The sequence below is a fragment of the Moschus berezovskii genome, chromosome 16 (genome assembly GCF_049115385.1).
Source record: "Moschus berezovskii isolate FMDL1 chromosome 16, NW_MosBer_1.0, whole genome shotgun sequence".
In the NCBI taxonomy this organism is placed as follows: Eukaryota; Metazoa; Chordata; class Mammalia; order Artiodactyla; family Moschidae; genus Moschus; species Moschus berezovskii.
The window spans coordinates 21,556,173-21,581,029 of record NC_142475.1 but is presented as its reverse complement, the minus strand read 5'-3'; the positions used below and the strand labels follow the sequence as shown (position 1 = coordinate 21,581,029).

Here is a 24,857-nt window from a genome sequence, read left to right as displayed (position 1 = left end):
AACATCTGCAGAATAGTTTATTAGAATCAAGAGTGTAATCTTTGGCAATGAGACAAATAAATAGACTTACTAATCCACTTGGAGAAATAGCCTGTACTTAGTCTTGAAAGTAGAGTCCTCTACCTTAATGAATTAAAACATAATTGTAGACTATACCTGTGTATATTTTATGTGTGTATAAAACTTGAAGTAAACTGATGATGGATAAATACTGTGTCTAGAAAAAGCTCATTTTTCATAACAGTGAGACAATAGATCATTACAAAATGAAATAATCCTAGGGACAATAATCGTAAATTTAAAATCCTAAGATTAAATAAGATATAAATAAAGAAGATTAAGAGTATTTTAAAGACATTTAAAATTGCAGAGAAAAACTGTGGGAATAAGATTCTAAGGAGGAAATACCCAGTAGAACCAATTATTGCTTGCTTAAGGAAATTATATTGGGGTTATTAGGGGAAAAAATTTACCTGAAGGGGAGAAAAAAGTATACCTAAACAGAGAACTATAACACAGTTAAGAATGCTGTTTCTATCACAGAGATATTACAAAGGCATCTTTGACATTCTTTCATTATTTACATTTTTATGGATAAGAATCACGGAACGTTACATTTAAAAGAGACCTCATAGATCATAGACACATATCCCTTCATTTTTACATTTTCAAAAAAGTGGGATTCTAAATTCAGCCTATGTTTGAATGTTTCCATCTTCCATTTTTATATTTAACTAATGAGAGGACCAGTCACTTGAGGAACACAGTTGTTGTGTATCCCCTTTTTCTATGGAAGCCAGCATATGGTATGTTTTCCTTTGATTCCTCTCTGCCCTGAGCCATATCTTCTGGAACACTGAAGCTGAGCATCTGTGGAAGCAGTAACACTCCTCTGTGAGAAGTACGATTCCCTTGCCTGATGGCATGGGTGGGATGTGCCATGAAAGTTAGCCTTCTGCAACTGTACCAACATTGGAATCTGAACAATATGCCTGTTTTCTGCTACTTACAGTATGACTTAAGTACAAATGTGTTTACAAGGTAACATTTTACTATAGGGGTTCCAAATATTTTTTAAACATAAAACTAGCATTTTTAGATTTTTTTTCTTTTAACCTAAAATTTCAACCCCAAATTAAATTTGCAGCCTACCAGCTCAGTTATGTAAAACTTGGCAATTCTTGCCAGCACAAAGGAGATGACATGGAATACTGCCATCTGGTTCTGATCATGTGTAGGATCCTTGAGATGTCACAAAGCTACACTGAAAATCAAGCACAGTATTGAAATGCAGAGTATTGGAGATGAGCCCGACACACCTAAGGGAAGATTTCCTAAATTCTGAACTGAGTTAACAAATTTGCATTTACACAGCCAGTCTCATAAAATCAGAAAGTAATTTTAGTAATTGTCCTAGTTCTTACTGAAACCATTATCATGGTAATAACAAACTTTTAAAAGATGACATACTGACATAATATGCAAAGAAAGTCAAGTTTCACTTGTGAATATTGGTGCAATATCTTAAAAAAATTGTTCAAAGGAAATTTATACCATAATCAAATGCAGTTCATTTAAACACACAAATTAGTCAATATTAGGAAACATTTAAATTAATTTACCATATTCAGTCAGAGAAAAGGTGTATGATTATCTAGATACAGGTTTTAAAACTTTTCAGTAAAATGAAAATCAACATGCATTCCTGAGTTTAAAATAATTAAAATATAGATAAAATAAACTAAAATTACATGCTTTGAACAAATAATACTTAGAACTCTTCTTGTAAAACTGGTTAAACTGTTTAACTAGTTTATAAGCATTTTTATCCTTTCCCTGGAAATCTGCTAAAATTCACAAAGGCCACCTTATCCTCTGTCCACTTTATCCACAGAGGATTGGATTCTGGTTCCCTGCTTGAAGCCAAGGACTAGAGTCAGTATATTTTGCTTAAGAAAGGATGCTGAAGAAGACTTCTACTAACCACTGCTTGAACTCTCATGGAGCTGAGAGCTTAGAAAGATAGGATGACATACCATAATAAATGGGAATTTTACTAAGTTCCTTACTGATTCTGTGACACGATTGTAATACTGCTCTGAACTGCCACGTTAGGGCTGGTTTTAGAAAGGAGACTAAATGGAGGAAGTTACAGAGCAGATGCTATGGGGGAATATAGGGAGAAAAAAAATTAAAAACAGCACCAAAAATCCTCCTCGGAAGCTTGCAACCCCAAAATTTCTAGAATGTATGAAAAAATTTAATATAAACCAAAACAGCCAACAAAATCAAACTGTTAGTCACTCAATCATGTCTGACTCTTTGTGCCCCTCTGGACTGTAGCCCGCCAGGCTCCTCTGTCCATGGAATTCTCCAGGCCAGAATACTGGGGTGGGTAGCCGTTCCTTTCTCACAGGGATCGAACCTGCATCTCCTGCATTGCTGGCAGATTCTTTGCCATCTCAGCCACCAGGGAAGCAAGTTGGAACACAGATTTACTCCAGACGTTATACAATTTAATATACTGGAGTTTTTTTTTTCTTAACCTTCGTTATGCCATGAGCACTTTGGTAGTTTGGTGAAACCTATAAATCCATTCCCAGAACATTTTTAAATGTTATAAACATTTATACTAACATTTATAAAACACATAGCATTACAAAAGAAACCAGTTATTCCTGAAACATGGCTATTAGATATTTTTACAAATACATATATGTTTATTAACAATTAGCAAGCCATGCTTTTAACAGTTACTATAATTTCAAAGTGGTTTTGAGTGTAAATAGTTACTCTAAATATCTACTAAAACTGAAATGTAATATGAAATTTTCTATGATTTCTACTGGTGACAGTGTGAGAAGCATTATAAAAACTATTCATAGTATGTTTATTTTCACAAGTGAAGTAATGTTAATGAAATGTTAAATTTCAGTTACAGATGGGTGGAAATAAAATTGTCGATTTTTCTACTGAATTTGAGAATTTGAGAGGGGATTAGAAACACTGAATACTTGTAGTTGGACTTTATTAGACCAGAGCATCCCTGGTGGCTCTGTGGTAAAGAATCCAAGACCTACCAATGCAGGAGACGTGGGTTTGATCCCTGGGTCAGAAAGATCCTCTGGAGAAGGGACTAGCAACCTGTTACAGTATTCTTGCCTGGGAAATCCCACAGACAGAGAAGCCTGGCAGGCTACAGTCCATGGAGTTGTAAAAGAATGGGACATGACTTCGCAACTAAAGAACAACAACAAAGACCTAAGCAGAGGGAAAGAAACTTTTTTTAAAAACCTATTAATATAGGAGAATACAGGAAAAGAGGAAAATGAGAAAACCCTATCCCCACCCCAAAGAGAATTAAAAAAAAAAAACAACAAATCTCACTTAACATTTAGAAGATAGACTATCCAGTCAGGTTTATTGATCAGTTAACTGGTATGATCCTTCTCTAATGGGCTTACAGGAACATACCTAAAAGAGTACCAATACAGAAAATCTAAATAATGAAGATAGGAAAAGATAAGCTATGAAATACTGATCAGAAGATAGCTAGTGTAGAAGGGTTAACATCAGTTGTAATTGACTTCAAAGCAAAACATTAATAACAAATAGAAGATATAATCATGGTTAGATGTTCTGTACCTAATCACGCAGCCTGAAACCAAGCAAATCTGACCAAGTTTTACTGGTCCACAATTACAGTGGAAGTTTGTGAACATATTTGTTATCTGAATTTAAATAGGAAAACAGTAAGTAAAAATAGAGAAATTTTGATACTGATCCAGTAGACACATATATGATGTATGTGTGTGATTTTTATACCTATCTCAGTGGATAGAGAATGCACATTTCCTTTTAATGACATGTGGAACATTTATTTAAAAATTGATTATACATTAAATAACAAAGGAATTCTCAATGTATTCCCAGACTACATCATTCAGATTGTGTCCTCTGACCATAACACAATTAAATTGGAAAGCAACAATTAAAAAGCCCATATGTTCAGAAACATATTCCTAAATAACAACTGCACCAAAGATGGAAGGCACAGTGGAATTCAAAATATTTTAAAATAGCTGTAATGAAAATATTAGATATTAAAACTGTTGAACTACTTTGAAACAGCAGTTACTGAAAAATTTACAACTTTAATGCATTGAATTAAAAGTAATGCATGGAAAGTAAAGTGGAAAATATATTAGCTCAGCATTTTCTCAGGAGTTTAGAATAAAAATTACAGGGTAAATCTTTATTTACCAGAAGATAATTAAACAGAAAAAATGAATTAAAATTAAACAAAAAAAATCTTTGTTTATCAGAAGATAATTAAACAGAAAAAAACCAAAAACTGGTTTTTGAAAACCTGAGGAAAATAAAGACAGATCTCAAGGCAAGAGTGAAGGAAAAAAAAAGATACAAAAGCAAGAACAAAAATGTCTATAGTTATAAATACAATAATAGAGATTTTAAAAGTCACAAAGGAATATCGTGAACGGTTTATATTGATACTTTTATAAATTATATGAAGTGAATCATTTTCTGAATGTGTGTTACCAAATTGATTCAAGAAGAATTAGAAAACTAACTAATGCAATAACCATTAAAGAAATTAAATCAACAGTCAAAGATTCTACCACCAGATAATTTTACAGGCAATACCAAATGAATAGAGAAAGAAATTTTCTTAACTTGATAAAAGGTATCTGTTCAAAAATTTTAAAAATCAAACTTAATATTGAAGTTATTTAACACAAAGGACCAAAACAAGGATACATACTTTCACTGCTTGTACATGAACCCTCAATCAATACAGCACTCCAACAAATAGAGATTAGTGATATTAAAAAATGAAAAGGAAGAGATAAAACTCTTATTTGCCAGTATTATACTTACCTACAAAGAAAACCCAAACAAATTAAAGACCATAGATATGAAAATTTAAACAGTTGTGTGAAAGTACTAGGTAAAGCTTTGCTGTGATAAATTTTACTTTCAAGGGCAAATGACTTCTAAGAAAATCTAAATTATCAAAATTGACTTATTGAAAGTTTAGGAAAAGCTGATTAAACCAAAAAGCATGAAGAAATTGAAAAGCCCTACCCTAAGTCGTCTGTACTATGAAGGAGCACAAGGCACAGATTTGTAAACAATCTGTTACATAAACTATTACAAAGCATAAAAAAAGAAAAACTGAAAACTGTTTCTACTTATAAATGTGTTTTAAGCACCCTAAATGAATATTGGAAAACCAAATCCTCAGTAGTGTGTACATGAAGAGACAACTGCTGATTATTTCTTTTGTTCTGGATCAGGTTCCTTATTTCATGAATCTTAAACATTTTAGTTGGTTAAAAGTTGGGAGTTCCCTGGTGGCTTAGTGGTTAGCATTCCAGGCTTTCCCTGCCATGACCCAGGTTCAATCCCTGGTCAGGGAACTGAGATTCCACAAGCCAGCATAAACATTAGGGGTACATATATCTTTTCTAATTAATGTTTTGTTTTCCTCCATAAATACCTAGGAGTGGAATTGCTGGATCATATGGTAGTTCTATTTTTAATTTTTTGAGGAACCTCCATACTGTTTTCCATGTGGTTCCACCAACAGTGCACAAAGGTGGTTCCCTTTTTTCCACATCCTGACCAATACAGCTTTGACAATAACCACTCTGACAGACATGAGGCGGTATCTCATTGTGGTTTTGTGTTGCATTTCCTTGATGATTAGAAATGTTGAGCATCTTTTCATGTGCCTGTTGGCCATCTGTATGTCTCCTTTGGAAAAATGTCTGTTCAGATCCTCTGCTCATACTTTAATTGGGTTGTTTTTTTGATACTGAGTTGTAGGAGTTCTTTGTGTATTTTGGCTAATTAACCCCTTATTGGACATGTCGTTTGCAAATATCTTCTCCCATTCAGCACAGCCACTGTGGAAAATAGCACATAAGTTCCTCAAAAAATGAAAAATAGAACTACCACATGACCCTGCAGTTCCACTCTTCATACCCAAAGAAAATGAAAAAAAATATTTTGAAAAGATAAATGCATCCCAGTGTTCATAGCAACATTATTTATAGTAGCTAAGACATGAAATACAGATAAATGGATAAAAATGAGTGGGGGTGTGTGTAAGGTGGTGGAATATTTCTCAGCCATAAAGAAGAATGAAATTTTGCCATTTCCAACAGTGTGGATAGACCTACAGGATATTATGCTTAGTGAAATAAGTCAGACAGAGAAAGACAAATACTGTATATTTTTAGTTTATGTGGAATCTGAAAATAAAACACATTAGTGAATATAACAAAACAGAAACAGACTCACAAATACAGAGAACAAACTAGTGGTTACCAGTGGAGAGGGATGAGATAAGTGGAGGGCTATGGAGGTACAAGCTACTATGTGTAAAATAAAGTTGCTGCTGCTGCTGCTAAGTCACTTCAGTCGTGTCCAACTCTGTGACCCCATAGAGGGCAGCCCACCAGGCTCCCCCATCCCTGGGATTCTCCAGGCAAGAACACTGGAGTGGGCTGCCATTTCCTTCTCCAATGCATGAAAGTGAAAAGTGAAAGTGAAGTCGCTCAGTTGTGTCCGACTCATAGTGACCCCATGGACTGCAGCCTACCAGGCTCCTCCGTCCATGGGATTTTCCAGGCAAGAGTACTGGAGTGGGGTGCCATTGCCCCAAGGATGTAATGTACAGCACAGAAGAATATAGCCAATATGTAATAATAATTTTATATGGAGTATAAGCTATAAAAATATCAAGTTACTGTGTTGTATCCCTGAAACTAATATAATTTGTAAGTCAACCATACTTCAAAAAAAACCTGTCTCATTAACAGATACCATTAAGAAAGTGAAAAAACAACCCATGGATAGAGAAACTATTAGCAGTACACATATCTAATAAAGTACTTGGATCCAGAATACACAAAGAATTTTTATAGCTCAAATTTTTTTAAAAGGACAGGAGACTTGAACAGACACTTCAAAGAAGATATAAGAATGGCCAATAAGCATATGAAAAGATGTTCAATATCATTAGTCTTTCAGGAAATGCACATAAAACAACTATGAGAGATGCTATTTCATGCCCAGTAGTGGCTGAAATTCAAAATACTTTTAGCACCAACTAAATTTAGCATCAAATTTAGCACCACAGGTAGCACTGACTACTGGAGAGTGTGGGTGTGAGTGGTTGTACATATATATCTCGTGTAACATACATGCCTCAAAAAGGTACATGTTTAAAAGTGAAAGTGATGGTTGATCAGTTCTGTCCAACTCTTCGTGACGCCATGGATTGTAGCCCGCCAGGCTCCTGCATCCATGGAATTCTCCAGGTAAGAATACTGGAGTGAGTAGTCATTACCTTCTCTAGGGAATCTTCCAGGGATTGAAACTGAGTCTCCTGCATTGCAGGCAGATTCTGCCAAGCCACCAGGGAAGCCCCAGATGTTTATAAAGAGCTCCTGAATAACAATACATTTCAATGTACGAAGGATATAACAATGCGATTCACAGGAAAAGAAATAGAAATAGCTAATAAACATAGGAAAAGTGTTTCAATCTCAGTAAATAAGGAAATGGAGACTAGAACAATGATAAATTTATGTTATGCATCTAATTGGCAGCAAATCTTCAGAAATAAAATGTTTCCTTTTGCCAGAGTTGTAGGGTATAAGGTACTTTTTCACACACATTCGGTGGAATGCCACCATCAACTTTAAAGTGGAATTGTATGCTTGGATCTAACAATTCTACTTCTAGAAAAATCAGTCCTACAGAAATACTTGCTCATTTGTGTATGGAGAGAACATGTATGAGAATTCCTTAAAGCATTGTTCATAATAGTGAAAAACTGGAAGCAGTCAAAGTGTCAGCCTTTGTTCTAGTTACTCAGAATATTTAAAGAGGAAATAGCTTGGTGTAATAATCCTTGGATAATTAACTTTATCATCACTTGGCTTAAGTCAAAGGCAAGGAATCTCACTTTTTGGCTAATTTTGTATGTGCTTCTTATTTGACTGTTTTGTCCTTTGTGTACATGCTCGGTTCCTCAGCCATGTCTGACTTTTTGTGACCCCATGGACTATAGCCCATCAGGCTTCTCTGTCCATTCTTCCCAGGCAAGAATAGTGGACTGGGTTGCCATTTCCTCCTTCAGAGGATCTTCCCAACCCAGGAATCTAACCCACGTCTCTAGCATCTCCAGCATTGGCAGGTGGATTCTTTACCACAGAGCCACTTGGGAAGCCCTTTCTGTCCTTTATCTGTGCCTGTGTTTTACAAACTATAAGATAACATTTGGCTATAAATCATTTATGTAGCAAAGTATTCCCAAACTCAGGGACTTTTCACTGAAGTTTTTTGTTTGTTCATTTTTAACTTCTTTACTTGGCTCAGGTTTGTGCTGTTTGCTCTCCTGAAGATGTAAGCTATAAACTTTTCACTAGTCAAGCAGATGAACCAGTCTAATCTAGGGGAAGGCTGACTTCCTCTGTGTCCTTCAGTTCATTGAATTATGGAGTGGTGTTTCTGGTCCAAACAGAGAACAATTTAGAGTATTAGAAATTAGAAGTGGTCTTTCCTAAAGATATACAGGGAGAATAAAAAGGTGCCATGCCAGCTATCTCCTGTTTTTTTAGCATTATTTTTGAACTTTGTGTTACTTATGAAGAAGTTATTATTCTGGAATCTGGGAAAGAGATATAAATATTAGGACACATAAGTATTATTGTTTCCTAATATTTATATCTCTTTCCCAGATTCCAGAATAATAACTTCTTCATAAGTAACACAAATGCTGATTACAGCCATGAAATTAAAAGACGCTTACTCCTTGGAAGGAAAGTTATGACCAACCTTGATAATATATTAAAAAGCAGAGACATTACTTTGCCAACAAAGGTCCGTCTAGTCAAGGCTATGGTTTTTCCCGTGGTCATGTATGGATGTGAGAGTTGGACTGTGAAGAAAGCTGATCGCCAAAGAATTGATGCTTTTGAACTGTGGTGTTGGAGAAGACTCTTGAGAGTCCCTTGTACCGCAAGGAGATCCAACCAGTCCATTCTAAGGGAGATCGATCCTGGGTGTTCATTGCAAGAACTGATGCTAAAGCTGAAACTCCAATACTTTGGCCACCTCATGCGACGAGTTGACTCACAGGAAAAGACTCTGATGCTGGGAAAGGTTGGGGGCGGGAGGAGAAAGGGACGACCGAGAATGAGATGGCTGGATGGCATCACCGACTCTGTGGACGTGAGTTTGAGTGTACTCCGGGAGTTGGTGATGGACAGGGAGGCCTGGCGTGCTGTGATTCATGGGGTCGCGGAGAGTCGGACACGACTGAGCGACTGAACTGAACTGAAGTATTATTGTTATTATTTTTTGATGATACAGTTGTGTACTAAGAAGAGCCAGGAGAATCAGTGAATATTGAGAGGCTTATAATAAAGTTCTCAGTTATTTTTTTTTAATGAAATTTTTTTTCCAAAATTTCTTTAACAGCCTTTTCTGACTTTTTATTTGTAGTTTTCAGGATTTTGATATTCAAGGGTCCAGAAGATGCAGTTTGGACTGGTTGACGATAGAAACATACAAGAATATTGAAAGCTACAGAGCCTGTGGTTCCACAATCCCACCGCCATACATTTCTTCCCAAGACCACGTCTGGATCAGGTTCCATTCTGATGACAGTATCTCTAGGAAGGGTTTCAGGCTGGCATACTTTTCAGGTGTGTTTTTATATAAGAAGAAAGGTATGGAACAGAATTCTATCATATTAACTCCTCAGTCACTTCAGGACTTGCCTTCTAAACAATGTCCATTTTATTGTGACTAAATACCAAGGCAGCTGAGATTGAGGAATTTGAGGTGAAAGGTTCAGGTGCCCTAGAGTTAGGTCTCAAAAGGCATTTTGTATAATCCTAATAAAATGGTTAATTTTATACACTAAAGTCAGTCTTTTTAAATATTTTGAATATATTTATTTTAAAAGGAACTTTTTTCCCCTCAAGTGTTCACCCGTATCCTGCATGTCACTACAGAAGGTATTTTTGTGTATGTTACCATTATCTTTACACCTTCAAAGAAAAGACACAATCAATTTTACTTTCATAGTTTGTAGATCAGAAGTCTTCTTTTGCTAGTTCTTAAACTTTATCCGAATAGTGTGACCAGATCATGAAAATATGAAGAACTCAGAGCATTAGAGTCCCGTAAATTGTTGCTGAAAATAATTTTATATTTTTCTGAAATTAACATGGTCACCTTTAGCAACATATGCTACTTTTTCTCTTTTTTATTAAAAGCACATCTTTGTAATAATTATTAGATTCTGAAGCATTTTCTGTCACCTATTTGCCAGTAAATAAGTTGTTGATGAAGAGGAGAGCCTTTGGCTGACATCATCAGTGTGGACTTTTAGGATGCTAATGTTTAGTTTTCTTTCCCTATCTCATTCTTCATATATATTTAGGATAGTCTACTAAACAGTTAGAATTCTATGAACATTTCAGTTCTTTTCTCTCTCCTTCCCCCTACTCTTGAGTCTAGGTAATGGACTTGCAAGATATTGCATATATATACATAAATATATATAAATAACTAGAAAAGAATGTTAAAATGGATTTGAAAAGGTGATTATTATGGAGGAGTTTTTCATTTCAAAATGTTTATTCAGAGTATTTAAAATTCTTAGGCAGTATATCCTACTGGCTCATATATCTTACATCACTTTACTAAATGTTCTGTAGCAAAGCAGCTTCTGCAAAAACAGAATGGGCCCTTTATCTTTAGATCAGCTGTAGAGATCTTCATGGAACAAATCATAAGTATTATTTAATTAAAGTTTTGAGTAATCAGTAAGCCAATATTAATTAAATTTTTTGCTTAAACCCAACTGTCACCTGAGCTAATTAACATTTATGATAAAAATACCACTTGCTGTTACATATTCTTTAAAGAATATGTTTTTTTTCCCTCCTTACCTCTCCATCTCCCTCCTCCCACTGACCTCCCAGGGAAATCTGAAGAACCAAACTGTGCTTGTGACCAGTTTCGCTGTGGAAATGGAAAGTGTATACCAGCAGCCTGGAAATGCAACAACATGGATGAATGTGGAGACAGTTCTGATGAAGAGATCTGTGCCAGAGAAGCGAATCCTCCAACATCTGCCTCCTTCCAGCCCTGTGCTTACAACCAGTTCCAGTGTCTGTCTCGTTTTACCAAAGTCTACACCTGCCTTCCCGAGTCTTTAAAATGCGACGGCAACATTGACTGCCTTGATCTCGGAGATGAGATCGACTGTGATGTGCCCACTTGTGGGCAGTGGTTAAAATATTTTTATGGTACTTTTAATTCTCCCAATTATCCAGACTTTTATCCTCCCGGAAGCAATTGCACCTGGTTAATAGACACTGGTGATCACCGCAAAGTCATCTTACGCTTCACAGACTTTAAACTTGATGGTACTGGTTATGGTGATTATGTCAAAATATATGATGGATTAGAGGAGAATCCGCACAAGCTTCTGCGTGTGCTGACCGCTTTTGATTCTCACGCTCCTCTCACTGTCGTGTCTTCTTCTGGACAGATAAGGGTCCATTTCTGTGCCGATAAAGTCAACGCGGCCCGGGGCTTTAATGCTACTTACCAGGTAGATGGCTTCTGTCTGCCGTGGGAGATCCCTTGCGGAGGGAACTGGGGCTGCTACACCGAGCAGCAGCGCTGTGATGGCTACTGGCATTGCCCAAACGGGAGGGACGAGATCAACTGTACTGTATGCCAGAAGGAGGAGTTCCCATGTTCCCGGAACGGCGTCTGCTACCCTCGCTCCGACCGCTGCAACTACCAGAACCACTGCCCAAATGGCTCCGATGAAAAAAACTGCTTTTTTTGCCAGCCAGGAAACTTTCATTGTAAAAACAACCGGTGTGTGTTTGAAAGCTGGGTGTGTGACTCTCAGGACGACTGTGGCGACGGCAGCGACGAGGAGAACTGCCCAGTGATCGTGCCAACCCGGGTCATCACCGCAGCCGTCATAGGGAGCCTCATCTGTGGCCTGCTGCTGGTCATTGCCTTGGGGTGCACCTGTAAGCTTTATTCTCTGAGAATGTTTGAACGAAGGTCAGTATCAAGACAGATCTATGGTGTTGGTGCTCTGTACAGTAAAAAACATGGCCCAGATATTTACAACACATTTTTTAAGGAGATGAGCAATATATTTTTGTTACACTATTGGAGACAGAGCTACATATTGTCTGTGATTTATAAAATTACCATGAAAAGCATATGACTTGAAAGGTTAATAAGTGCATTAAAAAACAAACACTTAAGAGTTAATGAGGTGAGAAAAAGCAGTCTGTACTGTTTTAAGATTAACGTGTTTTATAGGAGTTTTGCAAGCTGTAATTCTTGGTCGTAGTGCTTTAATCTGAGTTTTTATAAATATTAATTCAACAGTTCCAGACATTTGAGAGCCTTCTATGTTCAGAGCAGTATACGGATGAATAGAGCAATGGGTAGGAGTAATCTCACAGGCAGTTTACAGTTAGAAGGAAGGAACTGGTGGGCAGGATTAAATGACAAAACATATAAATGCTGTAAGAGCTATAAAATAAAGTGGTATAAAAGTCAGGATCTCAGTTAAGTAAGAAATGGTTCAGCGTAAAAGGGTGGCCCTCAGGGAGAGCCGTCTTCCACATGGCAGAGGAGAGACCTGGAGAAGTTGATGGCAGAGAGGTCTTCTAGAAAGCTCCTGTGGAGACCATGACCATCAGCCCTAGGAGAGTTGCAAGTAATACATACAACAAAGAAGTCACATACCAGACAGCCGAGAACAGATGCACAGTATCAAAACAACCATATGCTTCTTACTTGGCATAAGTGAGCATAAGTGGCCGGAAATGTTTTACTACATTGCAACATAAAAGCACGTAAGCAATATAAAGAGTGATAAAGAACCCACCTGCAATGCAGGACATGTGAGAGACATGGGTTTGAACCCTGGGTAGGGAAGATGCCCTGGAGGAGGGCATGGCAGCCCACTCCAGTATTCTTGCCTGGAGAAGCCCCATGGACCGAGGAGCCTGGAGGATTACAGTCCATAGAGTCGCAAAGAGTTGGACATGACTGAAGGGACTTAGCACATACACGCACATGACATAAGAGCACAATGAAGACCAGAGGTCTTGAGTTTAAGAACAAGTTACTCCAGAATGGGTTTTGGGAACTCATTTCACTGTTTTCCTTACCTGAAAAGTAAATGTGTTAGACTTGATGAAAAAGTATCTTCTAAGAATATTTAACTCAAGTCTCAAGCCCCTATGATCTCAGAAGGTTAAAGATCTAGTACTTTTATCTTTTAGAGGGATATTTAATTTATTAAAACTTAGTGATCCAGGCCTCTAGTGTAAAACCACATGAGGCTGGACTGTCCGCTTCATCTCTGTGTTCTCAGTGTAGCGTAGTATAGATACCAAATGTTGGCTGATTCTGCTTTCAGTTCAGTTCAGTCGCTCAGTCGAGTCCGACTCTTTGCTTTACAAATGAACAAATATATTAAAATTCAGATTGTTTTTATTGTTGATAATTTAAAAATTACTGTTTTGGCTTGCCCTTTTTTTTTTTTTTTTTTAAACTCCTTTCATCCCCGTTTCTCTCAAAGATCATTTGAAACACAGTTGTCCAGAGTGGAAGCAGAATTGTTAAGAAGAGAAGCTCCTCCCTCTTATGGACAATTAATTGCTCAGGGTTTAATTCCACCAGTTGAAGATTTTCCTGTTTGTTCACCTAATCAGGTATGTTACAATTTATGATTTCTGTTTCAGTACCTCTTAAAATGAAGTCTGTACTTACATGTAGTGGTGAAGGACCCTTGATTGTTATCAGAATTTTACTGTCAAGAATTAAATAAATGGAAGATTTGAAATTATACAGTTGCTCCTGAACAATATGGGGGTTAGGGGCGTCAATGTGCCATGCAGGTAAAAATTCACATGTAACTTTATAGTTGAGCTTCCTGGGTGGCCCAGTGGTAAAGAATCCACCTGCCAATGTAGGAGATGCAGTTCGATCCCTGGGTTGGGAAGATCCCCTGGAGAAGGAAATGGCAACCCACTCCAGTATTCTTGCCTGGGAAATCCCATGGACAGAGGAGCCTGGTGGCTCTACAATCCATGGTGTCACAAGATTCGGACATGACTGAGCAACTAAACAACAACCTTATAGTCAGGCTTCTGTCTGGGGTTCAGCATCCACAAATCCAACCAACCATAGATGATGTGGTGCTGTAGTATTTGCCATTGAAAAAAAAAATCTGTAAATAAGTGCACCTGGGCAAGCCCATGTTGCTCAAGGGTCTACTCTAGTTGTTTCCTTATATTTTTACAAATTCAAAAGTATACATTTCATTCTTTCCTTCTTACTTGGTTACGTGATTCTTAAGCATTTTAATGTTTAGGACGTGCTTAGTCACTCAGTCTTGTCCAACTCTTTGTGACCCCGTAGACTGTAACCCACCAGGCTTCTCTGTCCATGGGGTTCTCCAGGCAAGAATATTGGAGTGGGTTGCCATACCCTCCTCCAGGAGATCTTCCCCACCCAGGGATCAAACCCTGTTTCCTGCATTGGCAAGTGGGTTCTTTACTACTAGCGCCACCTGGGAAGCCCTAATGTTTTAGAATAATTTAGTACATTGAAGCCACTCCAGTACTCTTGCCTAGAAAATCCCATGGACGGAGGAGCCTGATAGGCTGCAGTCCATGGGGCCGCGAAGAGTCGGACACGACTGAGCGACTTCACTTTCACTTTTCACTTTTCACTTTCATACATTGGAGAAGGAAATGGCAACCCACTCCAGTGTTCTTGCCTGGAGAATCCCAGGGACGGGGGAGCCTGGTGGGCTGCCTTCTATGGGGTCACACAGAGTCGGACACGACTGAAGTGACTTAGCAGCAGCAGTACATTGAAATTCAAAAGTAAAGTCTGACAACTTATTTTTACTTGAACTATTTCGAAGATCTAAGAATAAATACTAAAGTTGATATACTTAGAAATACATTAGTAACATGCAAGATTAAAATAAGTCATTGAAATGAAGTTAATATTTCCACCTGCCTTGAGAGAAAACCTCTTCACAGCTGGATTTTACAGTGCTTAAAAATCCATGTCATTTTCTTCAAATAGTGACTCATTCTGTTTTTTTATTGTTTTAGTTTACTTGGCATATAGCCAGTTAACAATGTTATGGAAGTTTCAGGTGGACGGCAAAGGGATTCAACCATATATATTTATGCATCCATTCTCCCCCAAACTCCCCTCCTATATAGTCATTCTTTATTAATGTTGCTGAATTCTTTAAATCTTTGTTAGCAGTTTTTAAAATTGAAGTGTAGTTTATTTACAGTGTTGTCTTAGTTTCCGGTATACAGCAAAGTGATTCAGTTATATACATACTTATATACGTTCTTTTTCATATTTTTTTCTGTAATTACAAGATGTTGAATATAGTTCCTGGCAATTTCTTTTTAAATTTTTTTTCAATTCTTAAAGTTGTGCCAGGGTTCATAAGGCCATAAAGGTTTATACGTTTAAAATGTAAATTCATCATGAAATAATTCTAAAAATTGTTCCTAGTATCAGAATTAAAAATTGTTAGACATTGTTTTCCCAGTGATTGAAAGTGAAAGTCACACAGTCATGTCTGACTCTTTGCGACTCCATGGATAGTCCGTGGAATTCTTCAGGCCAGAATACTGGATTGGGTAGCTATTTCCTTCTCCAGGGGATCTTCCCAACCCAGGGATCGAACCCAGGTCTCCTGCTTTGCAGGCCACTTCTTTCCCAGCTGAGCCACCAGGGAAGCCCAGTGATTAATTCCGTTCAAAATGAAAGTCCATTTCCTTTTTGGTAAATGAGATTTCTGATTGCAATCTGTCACCTTATTTGAATCTTTTTAGGAAATCTTTGTGAGAATTTATAGTTTTAAAACATTTCTCTGGATATAATTTGCTAAGTAAATAATTCGGAATTTCCACTGGTTAAAATTTTGTGTGCAACATAGGAAGAACCTACACTGTGGCTTTTTCATAATATATTGTTGGTCCTGCCATGGGGAAAGGTTCTTTTTGGGTAGAAATCAGAGGATGGTTAATTCCATGCACTCCCCCCCGCCACCATCTGTCACCCACCACCAGTATACCTTGAGGGTACCTTCAAGAATTTAGTCAACTGAGTTACGTGGAGCATAGTCCACATATGACAGCCCTCACTTCTAACACCAGTTATAATTGTAAGTTCAGGGGCTCCCAAAACCATCCTCCAGTTCGATAATTCACTAGAAAGCCTCAGAGCTCATTGAAAGCTGTTATATACCATGGTGTAACTTTTATTGCTGGGAAAGGACCCAGATTAAATCAGCCAAAGTAAGAGACATATAGAACAGAGTTCAGGAGAGTACCAAACACAACCCTTCCAATTGTCTTTTCCCCATAATGTCAGGACAGTGTAACTCTCTCAACACCAGTGAATGACAGTATGCGTGAAACATTGCCATCTAGGGAAGCTCACCCAAACTTGGTGTCCAAGGTTTTTATAGGAGCTCCATCACATAGGCACAATTCATCGCATATGTGACTGATCCCGGTCTCTAGCCCTTCAGAGACTGACTGATTCTGCTGATTGAAAGCCTTCACCCTGCATCATGTTTGTGTGGCTCAGAGCCTCCACCTAAAACACACTGTTACTCTGGCTGGCCCAAGGCTCCACGCAATGACACTTCCATCAGAGATGACATTCCAGGGATTGAGATCTCTTCCCAGAAGTAAGGGACAAAGGTCAGACTTCACTTTGGGTAAAGATTCATTAACTCCCCATAACAGCTTTCCTCTTGGGTTATAATTTACCCTGAGAGAATTTTGATTCAAAAAAGTTTTAAAATAAAACATGTTTGTAAACTAGATTTTATTCAGTTAATGAGATTAAACTCTCAAGTTTGAAACTTTTGTTAATAAATTATCAAATATCTATATTAGTTTCTAAAAAGAATTATTTTCTGAATTACCATCTCATTCAAAATTGCGATCCTTTTTGTTAGGCATGTTTTCTTTCTTCTTCTTCATAAACTGAAGAAGTATATGAAATTATTCCTAAAACAATCATGAGATCCCCTTGTAGAATTGAATTGGTAGTCATTTAATTAAACAGACTTTGAAACAAGTAGAGAACTCCATCTCACTGTGGCAGACTGTACTGTTAAAGTCAGCTTTGAAGTGTGCTGAAGGCATTGTGGATCGCAGCTGCCTAAGAGGGGAGGATAGCTGAGGAGCCTGTATTCCTTGCTGGATTTAATGACAGTGCTCATGCAAAGCCTTAGAACTTGAATGCCAGATGAGGAGAACTATATCTGTGGAGTTCATAGGGATGTGAACCACTTTTAGTTTATATTCTTAATTGGTGAAAAATCTTACTGGCATAGTAAATTTATATATGCTGATATTCAGATTTCTTATTGACAATCTGTTCTTTATTAAGGCCAGACTATGAGATATTCCTGGAGAAGGCAATGGCAAGCCACTCCAGTACTCTTGCCTAGAAAATCCCATGGATGGAGGAGCCTGGTAGGCTGCAGTCCGTGGGGTCGCTAAGGATCGGACACGACTGAGCGACTTCACTTTCACTTTTCACTTTCACACATTGGAGAAGGAAATGGCAACCCACTCCAGTGTTCTTGCCGGGAGAATCCCAGGGACGGGGGAGCCTGGTGGGCTTCCGTCTATGGGGTCACACAGAGTCGGACACGACTGAAGTGACTTAGCAGCAGCAGCATGAGATATTCCTGTGATAGTAGCTTCTTAGCTTTCTGTGAATTATATTTCAGGGATTATGTTCAAAAAGTCTATATGGAAATCACAAGTAAATGCAGTACCAGTCACACAGAGAGATGGAGAACATACTGTCACATTTTCTTATTCTCTTCCCTTCTTTTCTTCTGTGAGGAGGAGGAGCAAGAGTCATTCATTTTGGCAGATAGAAGCTGTGTCTTCATTTGAAAGGGAGTATATCAACTTACCGTTGTTTCTTGGAAATACTGTGTTTTAAAAGGAGATCAGTCCTGGGTGTTCACTGGAAGGACTCACGCTAAAGCTGAAACTGCAATACTTTTTGGCCACCTCATGTGACGAGTTGACTCACTGTAAAAGACTCTGATGCTAGGAAAGGTTGGCGGCGGGAGGAGAAGGGGACGACCGAGAATGAGATGGCTGGATGGCATCACCGACTCTGTGGACCTGAGTTTGAGTGAACTCCGGGAGTTGGTGATGGACAGGGAGGCTTGGCGTGCTGTGATTCATGGGGTCGCAAAGAGTCGGACACGACTGAGCGACTGAACTGAACTGAACTGAACTCACTGAAATACTCAATGCCAGATTGATGAAAGCTGTGTTTGTTCCAAGTTTGATTACTCCTTTTTATAACCACTAGATGGAGCTTAAAGACTATTTTTGTAACAGTAGCTTGTTGGGTTGTTTTTTTTTTTTTTTTTTAATAATTCTGATAGTCATTCATCTACAAATAAAAGAGTAGGTTTTTCTTTCAGTTGAGCAATATGGTCACCTCCCAAATGCACTGGTCAAAAATCATCAGTTTTCAAAGAATAAGGTTATAATTTATGTTTAACATGACAATAAGGCTTAAATCTTTAAGATTGAGAAGAAACCTAACTGTCTCAGATACCATTGAATAGTGCTATAAACAAATTATTTTCTTTGACTCTGTTTTCTGTGCTGCTTTACAAATATAATAATCCTTCTGTTTATGTTAATATAAATAAATTATCAGTATCTACTCATTCAACAAATTATTGGTTTTGACGTTGTAAATCAAGTCTGATTTGTTCTGTTCTAAACAAACAGATAAACAGCCTGGTTTTCACACTCCTGTAAGTCATTTAGAGAATTATGGTAGAGATTATTCTATGCTCCTAGCTAAAGAAATATCAAATAATTTCATTTTCATCTTTGGTACATTTCTACGATTGGATTACTGTGTGAAGTTTTAAAACAAAATTACTGTTGTGATTGATATTAAGTCATTTTAAAGTTCATATATAAAGTATCAAGAAAATCTTAAACACAGTGAATTATAGGTTAGTTTCTGGAGTGGGATGAACCTGTATCAATGAGAGAATTTAATTTAAATTTCATAGACCCTAACAATGAGTAATAGAATTTTTATCCACAGCACAGTTTAAATACCTTGTTTTCAGCTGTCTTAAGATTTTTTTCTTTTGCAGGCATCTGTTTTGGAAAACCTGAGGCTGGCTGTACGGTCTCAGCTTGGATTTACTTCCATTAGGCTTCCTATGGCAGGCAGATCCAGCAACATCTGGAACCGTATTTTTAATTTTGCAAGGTCACGCCATTCAGGGTCATTGGCTCTGGTCTCAGCAGATGGAGATGAAGTTGTCCCTAGCCAGAGTACCAGCAGAGAACCTGAAAGAAATCATGCTCACAGAAATCTGTTTTCCGTGGAGTCTGATGACACAGACACGGAAAATGAGAGAAGAGATACGGCAGGAGCATCGGGTGGGGTTGCAGCTCCTTTGCCCCAAAAAGTCCCTCCCACAACAGCTGTAGAAGCAACGGTGGGAGCAGGTGGAAGTTCCTCCACTCAGAGCACCCGGGGGGGTCACACAGAGACCGGACGGGATGTGACCAGCGTGGAACCCCCCAGTGTGAGTCCAGCACGGCACCAGCTCACAAGTGCGCTAAGTCGAATGACTCAGGGGCTACGTTGGGTACGTTTTACATTAGGGCGATCAAGCTCCGTGAATCAGAACCAGAGCCCTTTGAGACAACTTGATAATGGGGTAAATGGAAGAGAAGAAGATGATGATGTCGAAATGCTAATTCCAGTTTCTGAAGGAGCTTCAGACTTTGATGTGAATGACTGCTCCAGACCACTTCTTGATCTTGCCTCTGATCAAGGGCAAGGGTTCAGACAACCATATAGTGGAACAAACCCTGGAGTGAGGCCAAGTAGTCGTGACGGCCCTTGTGAGCGCTGTGGTATCGTCCACACTGCCCAGATCCCGGACTCTTGCTTAGAAGCAACGCTGAAAACTGAAACGAGTGATGATGAAGCTTTGTTACTTTGTTAGGTACGGATCCCATCAGGGAGCTTGGATCCAAGTTGGAGCAATATCTATTCATTGTTTTGTAACTTTACAATTAAACTAGTTTTCATTTAAAAAGAAAAAAAAAGATGCAGGGCGATTTCTTATTATCATATGTTAGCCTGCATGGTTAAATTAAACAACTGTAACTCTATGAACTTTAGAGTTTACTATTTTAGCAGCTAAAAACGCATTATGTATTCAGATTGTTCAGTAAAGTTTTTCCGTTTGTTTCTATGTTCTCATTCCGGTACTGTGGTTAGCAGTAGAGAGATGGCTGCTGAAACTCATTTGACTGTCAGTTTATCTATCCTATGTTAAAATATTTCTTTGTTCAGAATAATACCTTCTTTTAATTAAACCCTTTATGCTTTTGCCAACACATCTTGTAAGTTAATATACTAGATGTTAAGGTTGTTAATATAAAAGTAAAAATTCCTTATACTCATCTATTTTTATTTATATAACATTTGTCTAAGCATTATTGGATTTCATCATAACATGAGCTTGTCAAAGGGAAAAAAAAACCTGTGTCTAAAATTTTTTCTCTTATGTTTGACATGCAATGATGTGAAATTTAGATAGATAAATTAATGGCAAAAAACAAAACTCTTTTATAGGTTTTCTAATGTTGACTTTAATACTCTAATATGGTACAAACCAAATGGTAAAAATCCCAAGTCATTTCTTTTTCATCTCCATTTAAGGACAAAATTAAACAGATGAAGATATTCTACTATGCATTAAATCTTGAACTTTATGTGTACAAAAACTGTACAAGATAAGTTCCAGCTGATAATGTCTTTCCCTGATACAGGGTTATGCTTGTATTGGACCCTAGGGATTTGCACTAAAATCATATTAAGGTCTCAGATGAGTTTAGTGCAGAAGCACTATCACTTTAAATACTATTATTTGCTATCATGATGACTATATTTCCATAGCTTTTTGGGGGTGGGGTGAGGGGGCATTTTTATTACAACTTGAGGTTGCTTTGCTGGTTTCATATTTATTTGTTGTATTTAAAGACTGCATTCTTGTAAGAAAGTGATTTTTTTCAATATATTTTATTCACGAGGGGAGGATCATGCTACATGAAAAGCAAATTAAGAAGTCATTCAGATCACCTCCCTTTTTAAAGTAAAGTGAATTGCAAAACTCCGCATATTTTTTTATTGTCAGTTTCCATTTATTTATTCTTTAGCTGTCTGTTTTAGTAGCTTAATGATTGAGTATGAAAAATGTATTTGTGTGTGATTATTGCTATTTATTGAATTTTAAATACTTTGCTGAATGTCATTTTAAAGCATGTTTGAGGTCTTGTGTATTTGTCGTGTTATGCTGTCAGGAAGAACTGACTGAAATGTTTTAATATGTATCAAAAATTAAAATTACTTTTTTTGTATTGCCTTGAGGTACTTTTTAACTCGAAGTTGCTCTTTATTTTTGTTCATTTGGTGTATATACAAATTCAGGCCATGAAATATTCAGTGTGTCTAGAAGAAAAATTAAAGGGAGATAGTCTTTCTTAACTCCCTTATCATAAAGTAGTAGCTTATACCAATTCTCAAGGGTAAAAATCCCTAAGGATCTGAATATTCTTTTGCCTTTGAAAAAATTGCCGTCTATGGGGTCGCACAGAGTCGGACACGACTGAAGCGACTTAGCAGCAGCAGCAGAAGAGTCAGTAACTCTAGCAGTTCTCTTTTTATATTATTTTCAGACATTTTAAACTCCTATGCAATATTTTACTGTCAGAATTTGGGTTACCAAATTAACCTTGTTTGGGTCCTACTAATTATATACTATTATGAATAGGTTTTTTGCTTTTGTTTTCTGGCATGTGTTTTTTATTTCTTTGTTTAAATTAACTAATACATCTTCTTGGTTTAAACATTAAAAAAACCAAGTCTGTCTCCTACTCCTGACACTCATCTTTTAGTTCCCTTTCAAAGAAAAAGGTACAAACACTACATTCTTGCATACCCCCCAGAAATACCATATACATACATAGATGTATCCATGTGTATAAATGCTATATGATACAATACAAATTGTAACATACTATGCATTCTTTTCTGCACTTCTTTTCAAAGGCAGGGTGTATCTATTACTGTTTGAATGTTAAAAGTAAAGTTGGGTATTTCTGTTTTTTGACTTTTCACATTTAGACATTTGATCTGTCCTGAATTTAAGGCTCCACTTTTTTTTTTTCTAGGTAACTACCTAGTTACTGTAAGACTGTTTATTAAATCTATCCTTTCCTCACTTTTGCAAGTGACCCTTTTATCATATTGCAGATTTTCATATTGTGTAGATATGTTTCTAGACTCCCATTCCATTCTCTTCAGTTGACCTGCCTTTCTTTTTTTGTACCAGTCTTCTACTGTTTTAATAACTAATTTTTAAGTGTTCAAATATTCTTGCTTATTTTTCCAGTTGAACTTTAGAACCAATCCTTGTGTTCCACCAAACAAACCCATAGAGCTTTTCTTTTTTTTTGACAGTTTTATTGATCAACTTGGGGAAATTTGACATCATTATCATGTTAAAAATTCTCTCTAAACCATCCAAAAATGGCTCCCATTTGTTCAAGTCTTTTTGTTGTTTCCTTTGAAGATGCTTCACACTTTACTTCACTGAGATTTTGTAATGTTCTTCAAGAGTTCTAAGAAATTTTATTATTTTTGTTACCATTATTAAGGAAGCCCTTTCGATTTATAATTTAGACTTATTTTAGTATATACAAAAGGTAAAATGTTTTCTAGTCAGCTACCAGACTTTGATTTTCTCGTGGTAATATTTTTGTGTTTTCCAGTTATACAGTCATGTCTTCCAATCTGCATACCTCTTTTTATGTCTTGCTTGCATTGTCTAGTATTTCTAGAATAATGTTAAAATATATTGGTTATAATGAACTGGGTTGAGATATATACATTTAATTAATCATATTAAGGAGTATCTGTTGACCCCTATTTTTAAAAAAAATTAGGATTGCATGTTCAATTTTATCACATGCCTTTTTATTTTCTATGGAGATGATCATATGATTTTTCTCCTTTGACCTTTTAATATGAATTTTATTAATATATTTTGTACCATCCTTAAATTCCTGAAATAAACTCTACTTGACCATATGTATTATTCTTTCAATGTATTTCCAGGTTATATTTTATTTAGATTTGCATCTGTATTCATCAGTGCAATTAGTCATATGTGTGTGTGTGTATGCACCCTTGTGCACTACCTTTAAGAAGCTTTGTTATTGATTTTATGCTGGTAAATTGGAAATATTTTTCTTTCTCCTGAGTTCTGGAACAGTTTGCATAACATTGGAATTTTCCTTAAGATTTCAGTGAAATTATCTGGTGATGGTCAGTGTTTGGCAAATAGCTCTTTAACAGTTCTTTTGGTATTTATGGTAACTGGTGTGTGTAGTTTCTGTGTCTTAGCTAAGACCATCAGCCATCCATATTGTCCAGGTTTTCAAGTTAATTTCCCAGTGGTGAGCAAAGTTACCCCTTCCTCTTTTGTATGTATGGCTCTTTCCCCTTAGTATGTATTACGCTTGCTCCTTCCAGTTTCTTAATTAAGATAGCTGGTAGTTGACCTAATTTGCTGTTTTTGTGTGCTTGTTTCCCCCAAGTGGTATGCTTTGAGTGTCTCTTTTATTATTTTTCTGTTTTCCAATTAATTGATTTCCTTAAATAAATGTCCTACTTTTTTGTTTTCCTTAGTTTATTTTGAACTCCTTGTTAGCATTCAATTAAATCATTTTTATTTTTTCTTAATTATTAGTATGAGATTTAATTCTGTTCAGCCACTCAGTCATGTCCGACTCCCCGCGACCCCATGAATCACAGCATGCCAGGCCTCCCTGTCCATCACCAACTCCCAGAGTTTACCCAAACTTATGTCCGTTGAGTCAGTGATGCCATCCAACCATCTCATCTGTCGTCCCCTTCTCCTGCCTTCAATCTTTCCCAACATCAGGGTCTTTTCAAATGAGTCAGCTCTTCACATCAGGTAGCCAAAATATTGGAGTTCCAGCTTCAGCATCAGTCCTTCCAATGAACACCCAGGACTGATCTTTAGAATGGACTGGTTGGATCTCCTTGCAGTCCAAGGGACTCTCAAGAGTCTTCTCCAACACCACAGTTCAAAAGCATCAATAATGTGTATTATATTTACTGTGGAGAGTTTATTATCTTTCCTTAATTTTTAATATCCAGGGTCATTTTTTTGAAGTATATTCCTTGTTTACAGGATGTAGATTTTATTAGATATTACTCAGTTTATCATGTACCATTAGATCTTCTCCCCTGTACTCTGTCTTATCAGTCTGTCCGTCAGAGCTCCAGTGTTGGTATGAATGAAGAGGGGCAGCCACGGGGCTGTGTCATACGGACTCAGAGGTTGCAGCCCTGCCTCAGCTCCTGTCACTTGCTAGGACTGAACATAAGCCCGTGATGAGGGGAGTCTTCCGGCGTTGGGGTTTCAGCCACTCCTACTGCTTACCGCTATCATCCACAGTGAGGCTGGAAATAAATGCATACGATGTTTAGAGTAAAGGGAAAAGAGCAGACTGAATTCACTAGGTGTTCATTGAGTCTCTACACAGACCCAGCGATACTGCGGTGACCTGCCTGCTGCTCGCCACTCAAGTTGCTTGGCC

General features: G+C 37.3%; 1 protein-coding gene across 3 annotated transcripts in view; it reads left to right on the top strand.

Moving 5' to 3' along the window:
- Positions 1 to 24,408, top strand: part of LRP12 (LDL receptor related protein 12) — a 91,638-nt gene extending 67,230 nt beyond the window's left edge. For all 3 annotated transcript variants that reach the window (XM_055431697.2, XM_055431696.2, XM_055431698.2), the window contains 4 exons: positions 9,541 to 9,743; positions 11,031 to 12,135; positions 13,676 to 13,808; positions 19,301 to 24,408. In XM_055431697.2, the coding sequence (XP_055287672.2) occupies positions 9,541 to 9,743; positions 11,031 to 12,135; positions 13,676 to 13,808; positions 19,301 to 20,167 (2,308 nt within the window). In that variant the 3' untranslated portion in view covers positions 20,168 to 24,408. The remainder of the gene's footprint in view (positions 1 to 9,540; positions 9,744 to 11,030; positions 12,136 to 13,675; positions 13,809 to 19,300) is intronic.
- Positions 24,409 to 24,857: the final 449 nt, after the last annotated feature.